Here is a 19,056-nt window from a genome sequence, read left to right as displayed (position 1 = left end):
TTGGTAGGACATTAGTTTGAAGATGTTCCGAGACTTGCAGGCTGACCTGGAGCTGCTGGCTCGCAGGGTGCAGCTCCTGGAGGCAATCATCTGGCCAGGTAACACTGCCATGTTATTGGATGTTCTGCCCTCTGCTAGAAAACAAGTGGATTTACAACAAAAAGTGAAGATATGAGTGGAGATGTGGCCTGTCCTGGAGCTCACGTTTCATCAATTGATGTTCCTGAGTTTCCTGAGCAGTTTAAGGGTTCTTCACATTCTTCTATGGCATTTCTCAAAAAAACATTTGAAACGAATTTTGATGATTTAAGTGTACAACGCCACAGATGTGGACTTTAGGACAGGCCACAAGTTTAGTGGGAGCATCTTCATCCTATTAAACCTTAAACATGACTCCACAACACTAGAGGGAGCAAGAGAGTCCTCCTTAATAATGGGAGTCAATGGAGCTTACTAGCCCCCTTTTCCACCCAATTTCAACCACAGCAAAAAAAGTAAAAATGTTTTTGGCACAATAGATCATTAGGATTACTGCTGCTGAATGCTGATTGGCTGATTGGTGGAAGTAAAGTAGTTTAAACCAGTACAATTTAGTACAATACAGTGTAACACAGTATTTACTACCTGTGTATTAAAGTTCCATTGGCCCCCATTCATTTGTGACTTTCTTGCAAGCGCCCTCTTGTGTCTTATCAACCTAAAACTGTGTATTTAGGTGTTTAATCCTTTTTAAAATGTTTCAGAAAATGCATTTATTACTTTCAGGCTCCACCCACTAATATGTTCTTTCATTTCTTACTGCTGTAAAGTTGGATGGAACTGTACTTATAAAAGAACTAGCACTACCCCTAAAAAGAACGCATTTCTGGGTTGAGGGTGAAGTATTGTGTAGTTGAATTGTTAATTTCTATAAATGCAAAAAAAAAAACTGACTCAAGCTTAATTTTACTCTGTACAGAAAATACATAATACATTATATAGAATTTTAGATTTTAATTACATTTGTTTATGTCTACATTGGTTGGACCTATTTCTAAAATCAAAGGCATTAACAGGGAGTGTTTCTCCAACTTGGATGCAATAACTGATTCTACTCTTCTGGAAAGGCTTTCCAATAGATATTAAAGAGGACACATTATCCCTATCTTAACCCCTTAACAAGGTGCGTCGAGATGCTCATTGCTATCTTACACCTGTTGTTTTAGTGTTTCTGAATGTATCTACGCCAATGGTACATTTCTGGCGTAGATATTGTTATCTTGGCAACAGAAAACATAGGATCTCCACTGACTGAATACAACCTAGACAGATGTCAACAGTCAGACGTTCATTGCTATCTTGGCAACACAGACATAATCAACAACAAACAGAACGAGAAGCATTGGACACATCCAGGTAGCTGCGCCGTTAAAATAGCAAAGAGTGCACCTGGCTCTTTAAGTGAATAATGTGCGAAAGACACTCTGATTGGTTTGTTTGACGTTTCACCCAAAATTAACCACACCTATGATTAATTAAGAGAATTAGTACATGTTCAATTCAATTCATCTCATCTCATCTCATTGTCAACCGCTGTATCCGTGAAGGGTCGCGGGGGGGGGCTGGAGCCTATCCCAGCAGGCATCGGGCGGAAGGCAGGATACACCCTGGACAGGCCGCCAATCCATCGCAGGGCAGACAGACACAGACAGACACACAGACACATTCACTCACACACTCACACCTAAGGGGCAATCTCAATCAAGTTCCAATTAGCCTGAACGTGCCGTCTTTGGACTGTGGGAGGAAACCGGAGAACCCGGAGGAAACCCACGCAGACACGGGGAGAACGTGCAAACTCCACACAGAAAGACCCGGGACGCCCCAGCCGGGAATCGAACACAGGCCGTCTTGCTGTGAGGCGGAAGTGCTACCCACTGCGCCACCGTGCCGCCCCAATTCAATTCAATTCAATTCAATTTTATTTATATAGCGCTTTTTACAACAAAGGTTGTCACAAAGCCGCTTTACAGGAAAAACAGGTCCACGCCTCTTATGAGCAGCACCACAGAGATGCCAATTTTGTCTTTTGCTTTGCGTTTCAAGCCGTGCAAGGTGTACTTTTCCTGTAGTTACAATAGCAAAGACAAATTGGCATGCCCTAAATCAAGCCTTCTCAGAAAAGTTGATTTTCTTACTGCAGAGAAGAGGGATAAACTACATTTTCACAAGTATCTACACACTTTTGCACACTTTTTAGTAGAGCTGTATTTTGCTGTCGCACATTTGTAGTAGCTCCGCCTCTTTTTCTCTCTGTTTTTACCCACAGAACCCGACATAGGATCAGGCGATGGTCCGTTTGGCACCGCGACGACTGAGTTTTACCGGAACAAGCGGGCCGGAGCCCTGCCGTTCCGGGTCAAACCTCCATCCCTCCCTGCTGTGGATAAAATCAGAGGGAATTAGCTCCTAAAGCTCCAGCTTGGACTGGCAACACCGCTCACAAGTCCCTATAACACACGTCCTATAGCTCCACCCGTATAACCCGTCTGTTACGCTTACTCCGGAACCCACCGCAGAACCAAGAAAGAGGGAGGAACCTCAGGGAAGATCAACTGGTGCTGCAGACGTTCACCACCTCTACTGGGAATCACTTCCACAAGCTCTGCACGAGTAGATGTAGAGTAGACGCCCAAATCTGCACAAATCAAGCTTTAAAACAGTGCTTTACATACCTTACACACATCACCAAAAAAATATAATCACCAGAACCAAAAGAACGTCTGAACTGGTATCAACCTGCAAAAGGAAACGAACCATGAAATCTACTACTGGTGCTTGAATAACTTTAAAAAAAAAGAAATAAAAACGATTTTTGAGGACGGGACAAATCAAGCTGGTACACACGATGGAGAAGGAGGAGGATCTGAACGTTATACGTTATTAATCGCTGTTGAAGTTGAAGTTGTATATTCCGCAGACCTCTTAGAGACGGTAGATAATATTGTAGGTAGGAGAAGAAGAAGAGAAAACATATCCAAGCAAACGAAATGAAATTACAATCGTAGTTATTCTCCCTAGCATTAAATGCACTATGTTGATGAAGACACATTATCCAGTTTCATATCCATACACACAACCTCTGGAGTCAAAAAGTGTTCGATGAGAATGAAATCATGGAAAAGTTCGGTGAAAATCAAAAGATCACGGTTGATCAATAACCTCAGATGTTACATACAGTACTATACCATCCAAATGATTGAAGTTAGGTGTTTCAATCACTTATTTCAATGGCCACAGGTGTATAAAGATGCAGCAGCTAGGCATGCAGACTGCTTCTACTACCATTAATGAAAGTGTTCTGGGTGTGTCTCGGGTCATTGTCATGCTGGAAGACCCAGCCATTACATTAAGGGAAGGAGGTTGTTGTCTAAAATCCAAAATTGTAAAACATGACCTTCCTTTGAAACAGTACAGTCGTATGCTATTTTGACAAAAGTATTTAAGAGTAAATTACTTACTTAGTAAACTCTTAATGTGTTTGAGAGCATCCAAACTACTCAACTAAGAAAAGAAAAAAAAATACTTTAAGAAAACTTTGAAAGTGTCCTCAACTGCAGTTGCAAGAAAAAGATAATCAAAAATGTTGTAATGATTAAACCGGCCCTCATCAGGACCATTGAAAGAGAAGGTACTGGTACTTTGTGATAGAGAAAGCTAGGAACAACAGTTGAACTCAAAGAAAGCAGAGATTAGAAATAATCGCTGACGAATTAACTGTAATCTGAATAATCAGAAAAATAATCGACAAATTAGTCGAATAACACAATTTATTTAAATCTCATAACTAATCAAAAATGTACATTAGAGAAGCACATCATATACAGCTCTGGAAAAATAAGAGACACTTAAAAATGATGAGTTTCTTTGATTTTATCAAATTGAAAACCTCTGGAATATAATCAAGAGGAAGATGGATGATCACAAACCATCAAACCACCAAACTGAACTGCTTGAATTTTTACACCAGGAGTAAAGCAGCATAAAGTTATCCAAAAGCAGTGTGTAAGACTGGTGGAGGAGAACATGATGCCAAGATGCATGAAAAAAAACTGTGATTAAAAACCAACCAGGATTATTCCACCAAATATTGATTTCTGAGCTCTGCATCTTATTTCAGTCATTTATCATTTTCTGCAAATAAATGCTTTAAATGAGAATATTTTTATTTGGAATTTGGAAACAAATTGTCTGTAGTTTATAAAATAAAACAACAATGTTCATTTTATTCAAACATAAACGTATAAATAGCTTATATCTTATTTTTTTCCAGAGCTGTATATATGTATAAACTTTTAATCTAGGGTCATTGATCAATCACGTTCATCAGATTTCTCACTGAATGACTCCTGTAAACGTGGTTTCAGTGCACCGTTCCCACCTAAATCAGTTTTTTTATTTTCTGCTTGTGTAACCTGTACTGTATGTATCTATTTATAATGATTATTTAGTTTAGACTCTAGACGTTGTTGCTTTATCTGTAGTCGTACAGTTGTGTTTCAGGTGTTAGTGTGTGGAAATAAACCACAGATAGTTCAAAACCACGTCCTCAATGGGAACAATGTGCAATTAATTACCTGTGGATCAGAACTGGGGGGAGTGGTCAGAAGGCCACAATGTTTAATAAAATATTGTACTGTAAGAAAACATGCTGATATTGACCTAAACGTCTTTTGTACATTTACACAAGATTTGGCTATCCTGACGGTTCACATTCACTTAGGCTACATTAACATTACCATCTGATTTTTTCATGGCTGTGTGAACGTGCCAAATCAGTTTTTTTCAAATCATATTTGAGTCACTTTGCCTACGTTCACATTGTAAGCCACATTGCTTAAATACAATTCTTTGCTCAGATCAGATTTGGCTATCTTGACGGTTCACATTCACTTAGGCTACATTCACATTACCATCTGATTTTTTGCTTAATTTGGCTAAGATCTGATTTTTTCATGGCTGTGTGAACGTGCCAAATCAAATCAGATTTGAGTCACTTTTTAGGCTACGTTCACATTATAAGCCACATTGCTCAAATCCGAATTTTTGCTCAAATCAGATTTGTCTATCTTGACGGTTCACATTCACTTTGATTTTACATTCCCACAGATGTATAGATACAATCTGCATACAAATCATTTTAATACAAGGTGTGAACAGCCACTGGAAACAAATCTAAAACTGTACCAGTTACTGATGCTTAACCTGATACTAGGTGTGAATGGGGATGTCTGGCACCCATTCTCTTTTTTTAAAGGCTTTTGCAAAACAGTTTAAATACACAAATCAGCTTTAAAATGTTCAGTACCAGTCAAAAGTTTGGACACCTTAAATTCAGTGGTTTTTTTTCCCTTATTTTAAAATATTCTGCATTTTTACTAAATGAAAAAGTGTATGTTTTATATTTTACATTCTATATTTTACAAAGACGCCCCTCTTAGATGCTTAGATGATCAGTTTTGAACATCTCTGCTGGATTTTCTCAGTCAGATTTATGAGTTAGAGTCACCTGAAATTCAGGCTTTCAGTTAACAGCTGTGCTGAACTCATCAAGAGTTAATTACTGGAATTTCTTGTATCTTAATGTAAAGTTTGAGAGCATCAGTTAAAGTAAAGTAGTGAAGAGGTATGAGAAGCAAAAACTACTTAACTAAGTAAAGAAAAAAATACTTTAAGGAAAAATGAAGGTCAGTAAATCAAAATCATTATAATGGTGAAACTGGCACTCATCAGGAAGGTAGAGCCCTAGGAAAGAAAGAGCAATCATTTACTATGTAGAAATGACAAGGTGTGCCCAAACTTTTGACTGGTACTTTAAATACAATTTTTAAATTTAGAAATTAAAGTTAGAAGTTAATGTGTAAAGTGTGTAAAATAAAAAAATAAAAAACTGAGAAATGAAACTTCACACCCCAATCTGACACACACACACACACACACACACACACACACACACACACACACACACACAAACAGGAAATAGCAACAGTAAACACAACTTAAATTCTGTTTTTATCTGTGCTGGTTGGTTTCTGTGTGTATTTGTGACTTTTCTTTTATAGCTGTCGTCTCATGATTCGTCTCATTTCTCCCTATAATAAATATTGTGGTTAATTATTTAAAGATGATTATTATCGATAGGTGTTTTTTCTGTGTTTTTATTTTTATTGTACTCATGTAACATTGCTTGTACTCTCGAATTTTAGCATAACTTTTCAGACAGCGCAGTTCTTGTCCTGTAAGTGTTCAGAATGGTGGTAAAACTTAATAAAAGCTGTTTGTGTTTCTTTTTTTAAGTCTTAAATCTTTGTTTAACTCATTATAGACCCTGTATGCAAGCTTACGCTTTAGTTCTTCACCTTTAAAACTGCATTAATGTCGTGAATTTCATAGACCCTAGAATATAACTCTGGGGGACACCACAAGATATGCTGAGCTAAATAGTCTCCACAAAATTCACAGCATTTTCTACATTAGGATTAGTAGCTGAATTGAAAACTTGGGGTGATAGGGGTTAAACTGCTGTTGTGTCCAGAAAATGAGTCATATCCTCCTGAGACCCGGACTTTTGCTTGGTGTGCATTATTATATAGGCCCTAAAAAGTATTAAAAAAAATTCCTTGGTACTGGAAGTTATTTTTGCAAAAAACAATGTCCTCATACGGGGACATTAGTTTATTTTAACATTTAAAGGGATGATAAGGACCATATTAGTCCAAAAACAAAATTTAAGCTTTCTACAGTAAGCAAATAAACTAATTTCAAGCATAAAATTGGATAATTTTTACCTGGCCCATGTTTCTGGCTAGATTGGCTGTAGAAACTTTTGACTGGGATTCCTGCCACCTTGTTTTCAGTCAGTTAAGTGTAATGTTGCCATGACACAACTGGATGGTACGGGCAGTGTCTCCATATGAGGCCAAAGGTCAACATAAAAAGCAGAATCGTAATGTCCACATATGAGGACGCAGCGTCTCAAGAGGATATATCAAGTTTTAGTAGTAAAAACTTTAGTTTAAGTCAATGCTTTTCCACTTATATATCACTGTATGTTCATGATTTTTAGGCTGTTTATGACCTGTAATTTAAGTGTACATTAATTAAAAGTATTTACAACTTACAAATTGTTACAGTAAATTATTAAAAAGTAATGTATCATCAATTCATTCACTGACATAATTTAAAAATATTATTCTTTAATGCTTAAGAATGTTTTAAATGCTTAAAAGCTGTTAAAAGCTGTTCATCAATTCAGGGATTCTTGAGATGAGGGACAAAAATTTTCCGAGAGATCCAACTCATTGTAATTCTTATGTCAAATAATTAGATTAAACAATAAAACAAGAACTTATTTATACCACAAAATGTCAACTAATGTTTTTTTACACATATATTTTATTTTACATCACCTAGTTGTTACGAATGAGAGGGTGGACGTAAGTGCAGATATATTACAAGTATTTTTAATAAACAAGATAAATGAAAACAAACAGAAAACAAACACGGGTATCGCATAAATAAAGAAATAAACCCTTAGAAGTAGAATATTGAATAGAACAAAACTAAGTATGACTAAACAAACAAAACACTGAATAACTAGAACACTAGGGACACAAAATAAAATAGGTACACTTACTGAATTAACAAAACAACAGACCTGGATTCAGGGAACATAAATTCACAAAATACAAAACTTGGATATACAGACAGCAAAGATACAAAAGACTCCACAAGGCAACACTCATACAAGAGGCTATTTATACACAAGGAGGGTGAAGACAGGTAATGAGGGGGCGGGGTTACAAACAAGACACAAGGTGACAACACTAATGGCTAGGGCTGGGCTAGGGCGGGGCTAGGGTGGAGACAGAACAATAACAAAACAATGCCATGTGCTCAAAAAAGCACATGGCTGGAAACACAAGACAGGAAAACAGGGCAGGAGCACAGAAAACCAAAAGAGGGAAAAACACAGGACAGACAGGCTAATATGTGACACTAGTGTGCTGCCTGAACCTAAAAATACCCTTGTCCGAAAGCAAGTTTCATGACTTTACAATACTTAAATAATTGTTTAAAGTAAAATAAATCATGTATTGGGCGGCACGGTGGCGCAGTGGGTAGCACTTCCGCCTCACAGCAAGACGGCCTGGGTTCGATTCCCGGCTGGGGCGACCCGGGTCTTTCTGTGCGGAGTTTGCACGTTCTCCCCGTGTCTGTGTGGGTTTCCTCCGGGTGCTCCGGTTTCCTCCCACTGTCCAAAGACGGCACGTTAGGCTGATTGGATGTCAGATACAAAAATTGCCCCATAGGTGTGAGTGTGTGAGTGCATGTGTCTGTTTGTCTGTCTGTGTCTGTCTGCCCTGCGATGGATTGGCAGCCTGTCCAGGGTGTATCCTGCCTTCTGCCCGATGCCGGCTGGGATAGGCTCCAGCACCCCCCGCGACCCTTAATGGATAAAGCGGTTGATAATGACTTGACTTGACTAAATCATGTATTTTAAGTAATTATTCAAACTGTATAGAAATTTACAATTTAAAAATATATATTTATGCACTTTTTATATGATTATAATCGTGTCCGGAGTTTCTTTCAACACCATAAGATTTTTCTAAAAAACAGGCATTATATTGGCCAACTCACACTCTAAGAACCACTTTTTCACTTCCTGTTTGGTGGACATGCCGTGAGGCCACTGCTCTGGTGAGTAAATATTTCTCATATGTTTCCTTAATTATCTTGTTTTTACAAAACCAGCTATGTCCCAACCATAGAGTGTCAACACCATGGTCGATAAAACTCAAGGTTTATGTGATTTTATTAAGAAATAAAAGTTTAATCTAACTTTATTGTTGAGGCCACAAGCAGCTGGTGATAAACAAGATGGCTTTGGCAAAGAAATCACATGTTAGGATGAAACATTTAAGATTTGGTCAACTCCGTAAGAAATTTTGTAATGAGGACCTTTTCAATCAGTTGTTGCCAGGTGTTTAAATTCACGCCATGATAAAAGATGAGTTCAAGATTTTATTCCTTTTCCAAAAGCTGAATTAATGTTTTTAAAGTGGGTGTGACTGCAAAAATAAGGATTGATATTAAATGGCCTTTTATCCTGAAATGTTACAGTTGGTAAGTTGAGTTTTTGAAGTTCAATGGTCTTGTTAAATGAAGTTGTTTCCAGTTCTCTTCTAATGCATCAACTCCGTCAACAGCTCGTCAACTCCATAAGATGGGTTTTCTGTTCATTTTTGTTTTTAAAAAGACATTTTATTACATTGTCTCAGATTATCTCAATAAAAACACTGCTTTTCCTAAGTAAATTTGTAATTTATGTATTGCTGACTATCATTGTTTGTTTTTGAGATTAAAAAATAGATGTAAATGCATATTTCCCCAGTTATAATAATCTGCAGCTTGATAATATATATATTTTAAAGTATTAGTATTAGTTTTAAAACTTGGATTGAATAACACAGATAAAAATAACATCCAGTAGTCAAAATAACTGCAATATGTTTATTCAAAATACATATTTTTATGTTTGTTTGTGTCTTACGCTGTTGACGAAATCCCAGGCTTGTCCACCAAACGTGAAAAAAATGTTAAAAATGTTAAACCTGGGAGATGACCATTTAAACACCACAAAAAACATACAAACAAAGCTTTATTAAACTCAAACTCTTCGGCTCAGATTGAGCCTGTGATTTAGCTTTAACACTACTTTTCTTGCATCCATAGAAATGGATATTTAAGGATTACACAGCAGGTAGTTCTGACCAAACAATCTGATTGGTTGGGTCGAAAGCATCCAATCACTGCTGTTAAATCTGATAACAGCCAGTTTTTAAACAAATACTTACTGTATTTACTGTATTTAGAGACATATGGACATAAACGTATATAAATATATGGAGATCTGTGCAAGCGCAGTAGCTGTTCTATTTTATTTTCCATTATGTTTTTACTTTGATTTAGGAGTTCAATGTTTAATATTCTAGTTTTAATAAACAGAAAGTTCTTTTATTCACACTTTTATGATGTTTTACTCTTTTTACACAGTTTTATTCTTTATATTTCTTTAAATAGGTTCACGTTATGACCCAGTGGGGATGTTTCCTCATAGGAGATACAGAACGTTCAATATTTAGCATTCTAGTTTTAATAAACTAAAAGTACTTTTAAGAACAATTTTATGATCTTTGACTCTTTTTACCCAGTGAAACTGAACCCAAAGCCATATAATAATAAATAATAATACATATAGTTTTATTGTTTTCTCATAGGAAGTAAAGAAATTTTTATGTTCAGTATTTTAGTTTTAATAATAAACTTAAATTTCTTTTAAGCACAGTTTTATGATGTTTTACTCTTTTTACACAGTTTTATTCTTTATATTTCTTTAAATAGGTTCACGTTATGACCCAGGGGAAATGTTTCCTCATAGGAGATACAGAACGTTCAATATTTATCATTCTAGTTTTAATAAACTAAAAGTACTTTTAAGCACAATTTTATGATCTTTGACTCTTTTTACCCAGTGAAACTGAACCCAAAGCTCTTTATAATAATAACTAATAATACATATAGTTTTATTGTTTCCTCATAGGAGGTACAGAAATTTCAATGTTCAGTATTCTAGTTTTAATAATAAATTGAAAGTTATTTTAAGCACAGTTTTAAGATATTTTACTCTTTTTACCCAGTTTTATTCTTTATATTTCTTTAAACAGGTTTACATTATGTCCCAGTAGGAATGTTTAATAGCAGTAACACTGATAAACTGGACACTGGGTCTTGTTTTTGGCACAAAAATCACCTACATAATATTAACCCCTTCAGGCCTGAATTGTGTGCCAATGTTGAGGGGGGAAAAATAAGAAAAAAAAAAATAATGATAAAAATGCTGTTTTTGTCTACAATGCACAAATAGGAAGACATTGAAATATAATATAAAATCTAAATTAACATTAAATCAAATGACCTAAAATTAAAAAAGTAACTGTTTTTTTTTTATATTGGATTGGAAGCCTGTGTTTAACATTTTTCGATTATATTGATATTGATATGGACCTTTTTGTTCACAAGCCATCCCTAAACACTAAAATAAACATAAATTAGTAAAAATTTGCTCTTTTAATTTGCCTCTTTGGCTTTAGTGCTGTGGGTGGGGCTAATCTATTTTTCATTGGCTTATAAACCTTTTATTTGGCTTGTTTTTAGTCTATTCTAATTAAAAACAGGTCTTAATTGGTGTTTTGTGCAACAAAACATTTGAATAATAAAGAAAGAAAAAAATACATGATGTTCATTTTAATGAATAAAGGGTGTGAAAGGGTTCAAAGTTCATATTTGGGTGTATTTTGTGTTTTATTATTATTATAGCATATCAGTAGGTATACAGGCAGATATAAGAACTGACTGTTCACTTGCTGCCTAATATAGAAAAAACTTCTGGAGCATCAGTGTTATTCCCTGTGTTAAACCACTCAGTGGTTTTAATGTTATGGCTGATTTAGAATTTTTGATTATTGTTGTTTTTAAGTGAACAGCAGCTGTCTAAACAATACAGTTAAAAAATGAATGTCATCAGATATACAGTATATTAATTATCATGGATAAAACCTTTTAACCAATCAGATTTTGAGTTCAGAACGATCTGCTGAATAATTCATTAAGACGCAAAACTAAAAATGACATTATAGCAGCTTTACTCTATCGCTCTACAGCCGGAAAGAGTAAGAATATGTATTATTTTTATAATACCTGAACCCCTTTCCCAATATACAGTACCAGTATATTACTTACATACATACAGTGCATCCAGTCCTACTTCATTAGTGTCAAACCCAAAGCCCATTATAATAATTATAATAATCATAATAAATAATAATACATAAAGCTTCATCATAGGAGATACAGAAGTTTCCCCAAAATACCCAAAAAATCAGAGCGGGTTTGATGTAAAAACAGTTCAAATTGAAGACTCATAGTTTAAACAGCAGCAGAGCTTCTGAATATATCTACACTGATGGGCGTGGTGTTCTGGTTATGAAATGAGGTGTGTTCAGGTAAATTTCTGGAGTTTTGCTCGTTTATCTTGGTAACAGAAAACACAGGAGCGCCACTGACTGAATACAACCTAGACAGACGCCAACAGTCAGACGTTCATCGCTATCTTGGCATCACATGAACACACAGCAGCACAAACCCAACTTTTACATCAACAATAAACAGAATAGTAAATAAAATAACATTGCTGTTCCCGTAAATGAGCTGCTGGAGCTCCTTCACAGCGTCAACCAGCAGCTCAGTTTCCTCTGCTGAGAAGAGTTTGTTGGACACGTCCAGGTAGCTGCACCGTTACAATAGCAATCCACCAAAGTCAGAGCTCACCTGATCTACTCTTAAAGGGCATGATGAATAAGAGACGCTCTAATTGGTTTATTTCACATTACGCCCAAAATTAACCACACCCATGATTCACTAACAGAATTAGTATGTGCCTTTAGCTTTGCGTTTTGAGCTGCACAAGGTGTACTTTTACCATTGTTACGATAGCAAAGACACACGCCCTAAATCAAGTTGCACAGTGGAAAGATAGTTAGTGGCTGGCCTGTTTTAAACCCAAAATCTTTTTAAAAACCTGAAAAAATTAAGAGACCACTTAAAAATTATGAGTTATTATTGTAAAGCTCTGGAATATAATCAAGAGGAAGATGGATGATCACAAACCATCAAACCACCAAACTGAACTGCTTGAATTTTTACACCAGGAGTAAAGCAGCATAAAGTTATCCAAAAGCAGTGTGTAAGACTGGTGGAGGAGAACATGATGCTAAGATGCATAAAAAAACTGTGATTAAAAACCAGGATTATTCCACCAAATATTGTAATTTCAGCCATTTTTAAAATTTCTGTAAATAAATGCTCTAAATGAGAATATTTTTATTTAGAATTTGGGAGAAATGTTGTCTGTAGTTTATAGAATAAAACAACAATGTTCATTTTACTCAAACATATTATACCTATACATTTTTCCAGGGCTGCATTTGTAAGCATTTGGTGTAATAACTTTCTGCAAGCTGCAAGAAGCTCTAACTTACCAAGAATTGAGTGTTTTACACCAAACCCACTCTGAAAAAGTGTACATTCTGAACATTTGTTGGAATGCCTCTTTAACACCCTTTAAAAACTCTTAAAAAGACCTCAGTGCCGGTTATATTACGCTTTTCCACCGTGTATAATGTGATATTTAGTGCTGTGGGTGTATCAGCAGTCCCTCAGATGAAGCTCTGAGTGTTTCTGGTTATGTGGTGGGGGTCTTCTTCCCTTTAGAGACCACCACAGCATTCTCCCCGATCTGATCCTCGATCAGCAGCGAGATCGCTCCATCCAGCTGCCCTGTAGCTGCCAGAGCCACCACCGCCTTCTCCATCGGGAAGCCCATCTTCTCCAGCTGCTGCAGCCTGAGAAACACACACACACAGATACCAGAGTAACACTGGAGCTGGGACAAATTATCGTTATCACGATATATCGTATGGTTTTTGTTTGCGATACATTATTATCGATACGTGGCATCAAATATGGATATTTCTAAACTCTCTTAGGGGTGTACTCACACTAAGCGTGGTTAGGCTGAATGGTGCTGGCCTGCACTCACACTGTGTTTAAACAATCCGTGCCCGAGCCACTTACATCATTACTCACTGCTCAGTGCGCTTATCAGTGTTGTGCTGAATTCAGCACCCCCACCATGCAAAGCACCCTCTCTCGGGAGCACGTCCTCTTGATAAAAAAAACATAATTTGCTCTAACTTGCTGAAAAAAACTTAAGTCAAGGTTATTGTTATATGCATAGCGACATAGTGCATGCTCCCGAGAGGGGGTGATTTTCATGGCGGGGGGCTAAATAACCGTGCGTTTGAGTACATGCTAAGTTGTTCTTTATATTGTACCAAAGAAATGCTTTAAAACGACTAAATCCATCATATAAAATCTTCTTATATTGAATTCAATTTAAAGTTAAGAAGCTTTTCCTTCTTCTGTAAAGCTGCAATTTAGGAGATACAAGGTTATGTTTCAGTGACAAAAAAAAAACAACACAAAATCACATCATTGAGTTGAGAACAACTGGCGTACGCTATATGGACAAAAGTATTGGGACGCCTGAAATTAAGGATCTTAAAATAGTTTATCCTGCTTTTGTTGGAGTAACTGTTTTTTACTGTCCAAAGAAAACCTTCCTCTGGATTCTGGAGCCGCATTGCTGTAATGATTTGATTGCATTCACAGAAGACCATAGCATTAGTAAGGTCAGTGAGTTAAATCACCCCCCCACTCCTCAGGTCATCCCATTCAAAAGTACTTTAAAAGGTTCTTTATAAGGTTCTAATAATCATTTATTTAAGATTATAAACCAGCAGTTTAATTTTTCACACACCTCAGTGAAGAAACTGAGGACTTGGGCACCTCCACCTTGTCTGCTGTGCCCTCAGGAGCATCCTGCAGCGACGCCAGAATCCCCGCCCTTAGCAACTGCTCCTCCAATAGCTGCGCGTCAGTCGCCAGGGCGGGCTGTGGGGGCCAATCCGAGACGCCGGAGTGTTTCCAGGGCTGCAGGAGGGAGTGATCCTCCAGCTGGGACCTGCTGGTGGAGGCGACCGGTCCCATATGAGACGGTTCTACATAGAGTTCAGACCTGAAGACAACAAGAAACACCATAAATAAAATATTAAGGCTGGGACAAAATATCGATATTGTGATATATTGTATCGATTTCATTAGTGATACATTATTATCGATACGTGGCGTTAAATATGGATATTTTTATTGAAACATAGGCTCTCAAAACTCCTTAAGACTCACCCCACAATTAGACTTAAATTTACTAAAGTTACTGCTTCATTACTCCACATGGTGGCGCTATAATCCCTAAATGAATAGGGTTATTAACCTACGGTGAAGAATAATGGTTGTTAAATGGTAACTAAACTAAACCACCTTTGATTTTGACTGACTTCACCCTCAGCTCAAATTTTAAAAATACAAAATTAATGAAAGGAGTAGTTGGGAGGGGGGCTGAGTGATGTATGGGTTTAGAGGTGGAGCTTGCAGCGGTGTGCCTCTGATCTGCATATTTTGAGTGTCCGAGTACCAAAGTATTTTTAAAGCTTTAGAAAGTGTTTATAAAAATATTTAGGCAGGACTGATTTGTTTTATTACTTTAAAGAAACACATTTCAGCTACCAATGTAAGAAAAAATATATAATTTAGGGTTTAATGCCTCTTTAAATTCTGTGAAATGTGTGTATTTTAGGTATTTTTATGTTAAAATGCATGGATGTCCTTGGAATAGATGTGGGCTTGAGTTCAGCACATGTTGCTCCAAGATATCAGTGTATTTTTTAAGTAAACAAAACCTGGATTTTGGAATTGCTGCTCAAAACATTCGTTTTCCGACAGTAAGTTGAAAGATTTTGGTGGCACCAATCATCACCCATCAACCCCCACCAGAGACTCCCACTAAATCTTCTAGTGGAAAAAACACCATTTTGCTTCTATCGCGAAAGGGAGAGACATGGGGCATGGCCAGCAACAGCTAATTAGCATAAAAGTGACAGAGCTCTTAAACAGCTCATTCTGACAGGGACTGAAACTGCTAAGAATGGAGCATTTGTGATTATTTTTCTATATTATAAAGTTTGATAAAAGTTTGCAAAGTAGTCTTTTCGTTTTTCTGGTTTGTGTTTGTAAATTAGACAAGAGGCTCTAGTTTACTAGAAGACAGGTGTACCTGTGTGCAGGGCAGATGTAGGTTGGTAGTTGGAAGGTGTTATCATGTGAGTGGGGGGTAACTGAGATATAGGCCCAGGCTGGCAGACAGGAACACACCCCAAGACCTTCTATCCTCTGCAGTATTTCAATAAACTCAGAGCTGTCTGTGGAACATGTTAAGGATAGAAAACACACATGCATTTACTGCCAATATAGTAAAAATAATGATATAATTGTCCTGGCACGACCAACCATGCATCATCTAATACAGTATATATGGTTGCATCCAAGAAAAACCCATGTGGGGCCAGGTAGGGACTTGAACCCAAGTCCCAGGACCCCAGCACTAGGAGGGAGCACTAGGAGGTAAATGTGCAGTAAGATGTTGTGGGTTAATATGAACCCATTATAACTGGTGCGCACTAATTCCATCACTGAATAATAAAGGATACAGTTGAGCCCGAGGCATATGGCGTAGAAGTGCAGCAGACCCGGAGCGCCAGGCAGCAGGAACAGGTCCATCAGTAATAAGATCCAGGGCAGGGACCAGAGCGGCAGGTACCTCAGCACCCGCCGCTGCCGCGCCTGCCGGCACTGAGCCGTGAACAGGGCGAGCTGCGTGGCGGCGTACCCGCTCACCCGGCTGGCCTCGTCCCCCGTCACGAACAGGAACAGGGCGTAGATGGGCGGCAGCAGGACTGTGGAGAGCAGGGCCAGGCTGAGGAACGCCAGCGTACCCCATCGTCTCTCCTGGGATGGTCCCAGACACAGCAGGAGGGTGAGACTGTGCACCAGAGACAAGAACTCCTCGTGACTGAAGGCGTAGAAGATAAAATCTGTGGGCGTATATAAGAAAAGTGGTGCATTAAACACTGGAGAAAAGAAATACGGTAACACTTTAAAATAAGACTACCTTTATAAAGGGTTTATAAATGGTTTGCAATTAGTTTATTAATGGTTAACTAGGTTGTAAATGCCTTAAAAATCATTAATAATCAGTTATAACACATACGTAGAAAGGGCAAAACTTTACCAACCAACAGCTTATTCTGTCTACTGACCGCTGACTTCATGTTTATTTGAGTTGATTTGTATGTTATATAGAGTCAATCCCTGTCTGAGAAACTAAAACTATATAATCAAAGAATAAAAAAGTAATCAGTGAGCTTGTCTACATGTAATTAAGTCTATATAACATTAGAATACTAAACCCAAATAAACATAAAGTTTTAGAGATAGACACTCTCACCGATCCCCACTGACTTGATGTTTATTGGTTTATACATGTTATATAAAGTTATTTACAGGTAGACACCCACTGTGTGTATGAAGTCTTGCACAGCCTGTGATTTATTTATACTTTATTGATTTCTTGTTCTTTTAAAGTCAACCATGATCTGTTTAAAAAACACTTTCACTTGTAATATTTAGATTTTTTTATGGCAATTTTACATCTTGTTTTCCATAGTTTCTATTAAACCATACAAATTATCAACCAAACAATTTCCCTTTTGCTTTCTTTAAATATTCCACATTTTATTGCCTTTTGATTATAGATGATTGTTTTTTTTTCATTAAGCCTTTGATCTATAACATTCAAACAAAAAAATATATAATTAAATATTTTTAATTGAGCACAGTTTGGTATATAACATATAGGGCTGTTTATTTTATAGTTCAATTTTATAAGGTTTCATACAGGGAGTCTTTGATTTGCAATTAGCCATGTTATATCTTTCACTTTTTCAGATATTAGTTTGGAAAAAGGAAGAGAGCACTTCAGTTTCTGAATAAGTGTTTCTGATTTTCCTATTTATAGGTTTATGTTTGAGTAAAATGAACATTGTTGTTTTATTCTATAAACTACAGACAACATTTCTCCCAAATTACAAATAAAAATATTCTCATTTAGAGCATTTATTTACAGTTTATATTAATAAAGTTTTAAGAGTTCAGAAATCAACATTTGGTGGAATAATCCTGGTTGGTGTTTAATCACAGTTTTTTTCATGTATCTTGGCATCATGTTCTCCTCCACCAGTCTTACACACTGCTTTTAGATGTGATCATCCATCTTCCTCTTGATTATATTCCAGAGGTTTTCAATTTGGTAAAATCAAAGAAACTCATCATTTTTAAGTGCTCTCTTATTTTTTTTTTCTCCAGAACTGTAGATTACATCAGCTATAAACCTTAGATACCTGTAATTACGTCTATATAACATTAGAATACTGAACCCAAATAAACAAAGTTTTAGAGGAAGACAGTCTCACTGATCTCCACTGACTTTGTTCATTTGGGTTTAGTATTCTAATGTTATATAGAGTTAATTACAGGTAGACACTCACTATGATAGTGCTGAGGTTTTAAAATCAGTAAAATCTCACCATAAAATCCAGGGAATTCTCCTCCTGGTCCTAAACTCAGGCTGGTGTGGATCCCACAAACCCAGACCAGCAGAACCAGTATCAGAGACAGAGCTGTTCCAGTACAGAACCCAGAGCGAGGAGATCCGGACCAGAACCATGAGGAGAGGAGATGATCCAGCATCGCAGATCCGGACAGGGATCATCTGATTCCCCGCTGTTTATTAATACATAGAGTTTATAGAATTTAATTCATTTACAGCCTCTTTAATACTCTGACTACACTATATACACCCTGCCATTCAGAAACACGAGAATATAAACAAGTAAAAATTAAATTTATACCTTTAAATATGCTGTAAATATTACGCAAAACATCTTTTTTTGTTTTAGAATTTTTTTTTTCTTTAAAATAAAAGCGATTTCGAAAAACCGGACACGCAAGTGTAACCAGTATTTTGCCCTCACTTCCGGTGTCATGCCGATTTGTGCTACCTCGCCAAAAATGTTACCATAAATAAATACCATATATATGTATAGAAGCAAACCACTGCGTTAGTATCAGTATTTGTATTTTACAATTACTATACATTATCATAGAAATAATACCCATAAAAAATTATAATATAAAGAAAATAATTTTAAAAAAGCTTCAATCATTTTATTTATTTTTTAAATTACTTTTTTCCTACATTTTATATTAATACAGATGTAATCCAGACTAAGAAGGAACCCACATATAGGAATCATGTAGTAACTTGAGTTAAAAGTGTTAAACAAACCAAAATACAATGTGAAGCAGCCCTGATGAGGGCCAGTTTCATCATAAACCTGTTGATGTTCTTTGACTGCACTTTTAAAGTTCTTGAAATGT

The 19,056-nt window shown here is 36.7% G+C and overlaps 2 protein-coding genes and 1 long non-coding RNA gene across 6 annotated transcripts in view; 2 read left to right on the top strand and 1 right to left on the bottom strand.

The window, feature by feature from the left end:
- Window positions 1-6,343, top strand: part of emid1 (EMI domain containing 1) — a 120,255-nt gene extending 113,912 nt beyond the window's left edge. For 2 of the 3 annotated variants that reach the window (XM_022664728.2, XM_022664730.2), the window contains one exon: window positions 2,309-6,343. In XM_022664728.2, the coding sequence (XP_022520449.1) occupies window positions 2,309-2,445 (137 nt within the window). In that variant the 3' untranslated portion in view covers window positions 2,446-6,343. Of the gene's footprint in view, window positions 1-7; window positions 99-2,308 lie in introns of all 3 variants that reach the window. The other variant, XM_022664729.2, reaches the window with a different exon arrangement.
- A 3,581-nt stretch (window positions 6,344-9,924) lies between these two features.
- Window positions 9,925-10,908, top strand: LOC125786944 (uncharacterized). The gene is made up of 2 exons (XR_007428923.1): window positions 9,925-10,325; window positions 10,649-10,908. It is a non-coding gene; the product is annotated as an uncharacterized LOC125786944 (long non-coding RNA).
- A 426-nt stretch (window positions 10,909-11,334) lies between these two features.
- On the bottom strand, window positions 11,335-18,679 carry rhbdd3 (rhomboid domain containing 3). Of its 2 annotated transcripts, XM_007228777.4 has the most exons (6): window positions 18,528-18,679; window positions 18,204-18,399; window positions 16,269-16,652; window positions 15,836-15,980; window positions 14,483-14,740; window positions 11,335-13,505 (listed from the first exon to the last, which is right to left on the bottom strand). In XM_007228777.4, exons 2-6 carry the CDS (start codon window positions 18,364-18,366, stop codon window positions 13,346-13,348), a joined length of 1,110 nt encoding a protein of 369 aa, XP_007228839.3. In that variant the 5' UTR covers window positions 18,367-18,399; window positions 18,528-18,679; the 3' UTR covers window positions 11,335-13,345. The 2 variants fall into 2 exon arrangements, with proteins under 2 accessions (XP_007228839.3, XP_049326565.1); XM_049470608.1 differs by having other exon boundaries at window positions 18,204-18,679.
- Window positions 18,680-19,056: the final 377 nt, after the last annotated feature.

Source organism: Astyanax mexicanus, chromosome 22 (assembly GCF_023375975.1).
Source record: "Astyanax mexicanus isolate ESR-SI-001 chromosome 22, AstMex3_surface, whole genome shotgun sequence".
NCBI lineage: Eukaryota > Metazoa > Chordata > Actinopteri > Characiformes > Acestrorhamphidae > Astyanax > Astyanax mexicanus.
This window is presented reverse-complemented; position numbering and strand designations above follow the sequence as displayed.

Coding starts and splice junctions, on each gene's coding strand:
- rhbdd3 (XM_049470608.1), bottom strand. CDS start 18,366: ATGCTGGATCATCTCCTCTCCTCATGGTTCTGGTCCGGATCTCCTCGC. Junction 16,653..18,203: donor AGAATTCCCTGGATTTTATG/GTGAGATTTTAC, acceptor ATACGCCCACAG/ATTTTATCTTCTACGCCTTC. Junction 14,741..15,835: donor TACATCTGCCCTGCACACAG/GTACACCTGTCT, acceptor TGTTGTCTTCAG/GTCTGAACTCTATGTAGAAC.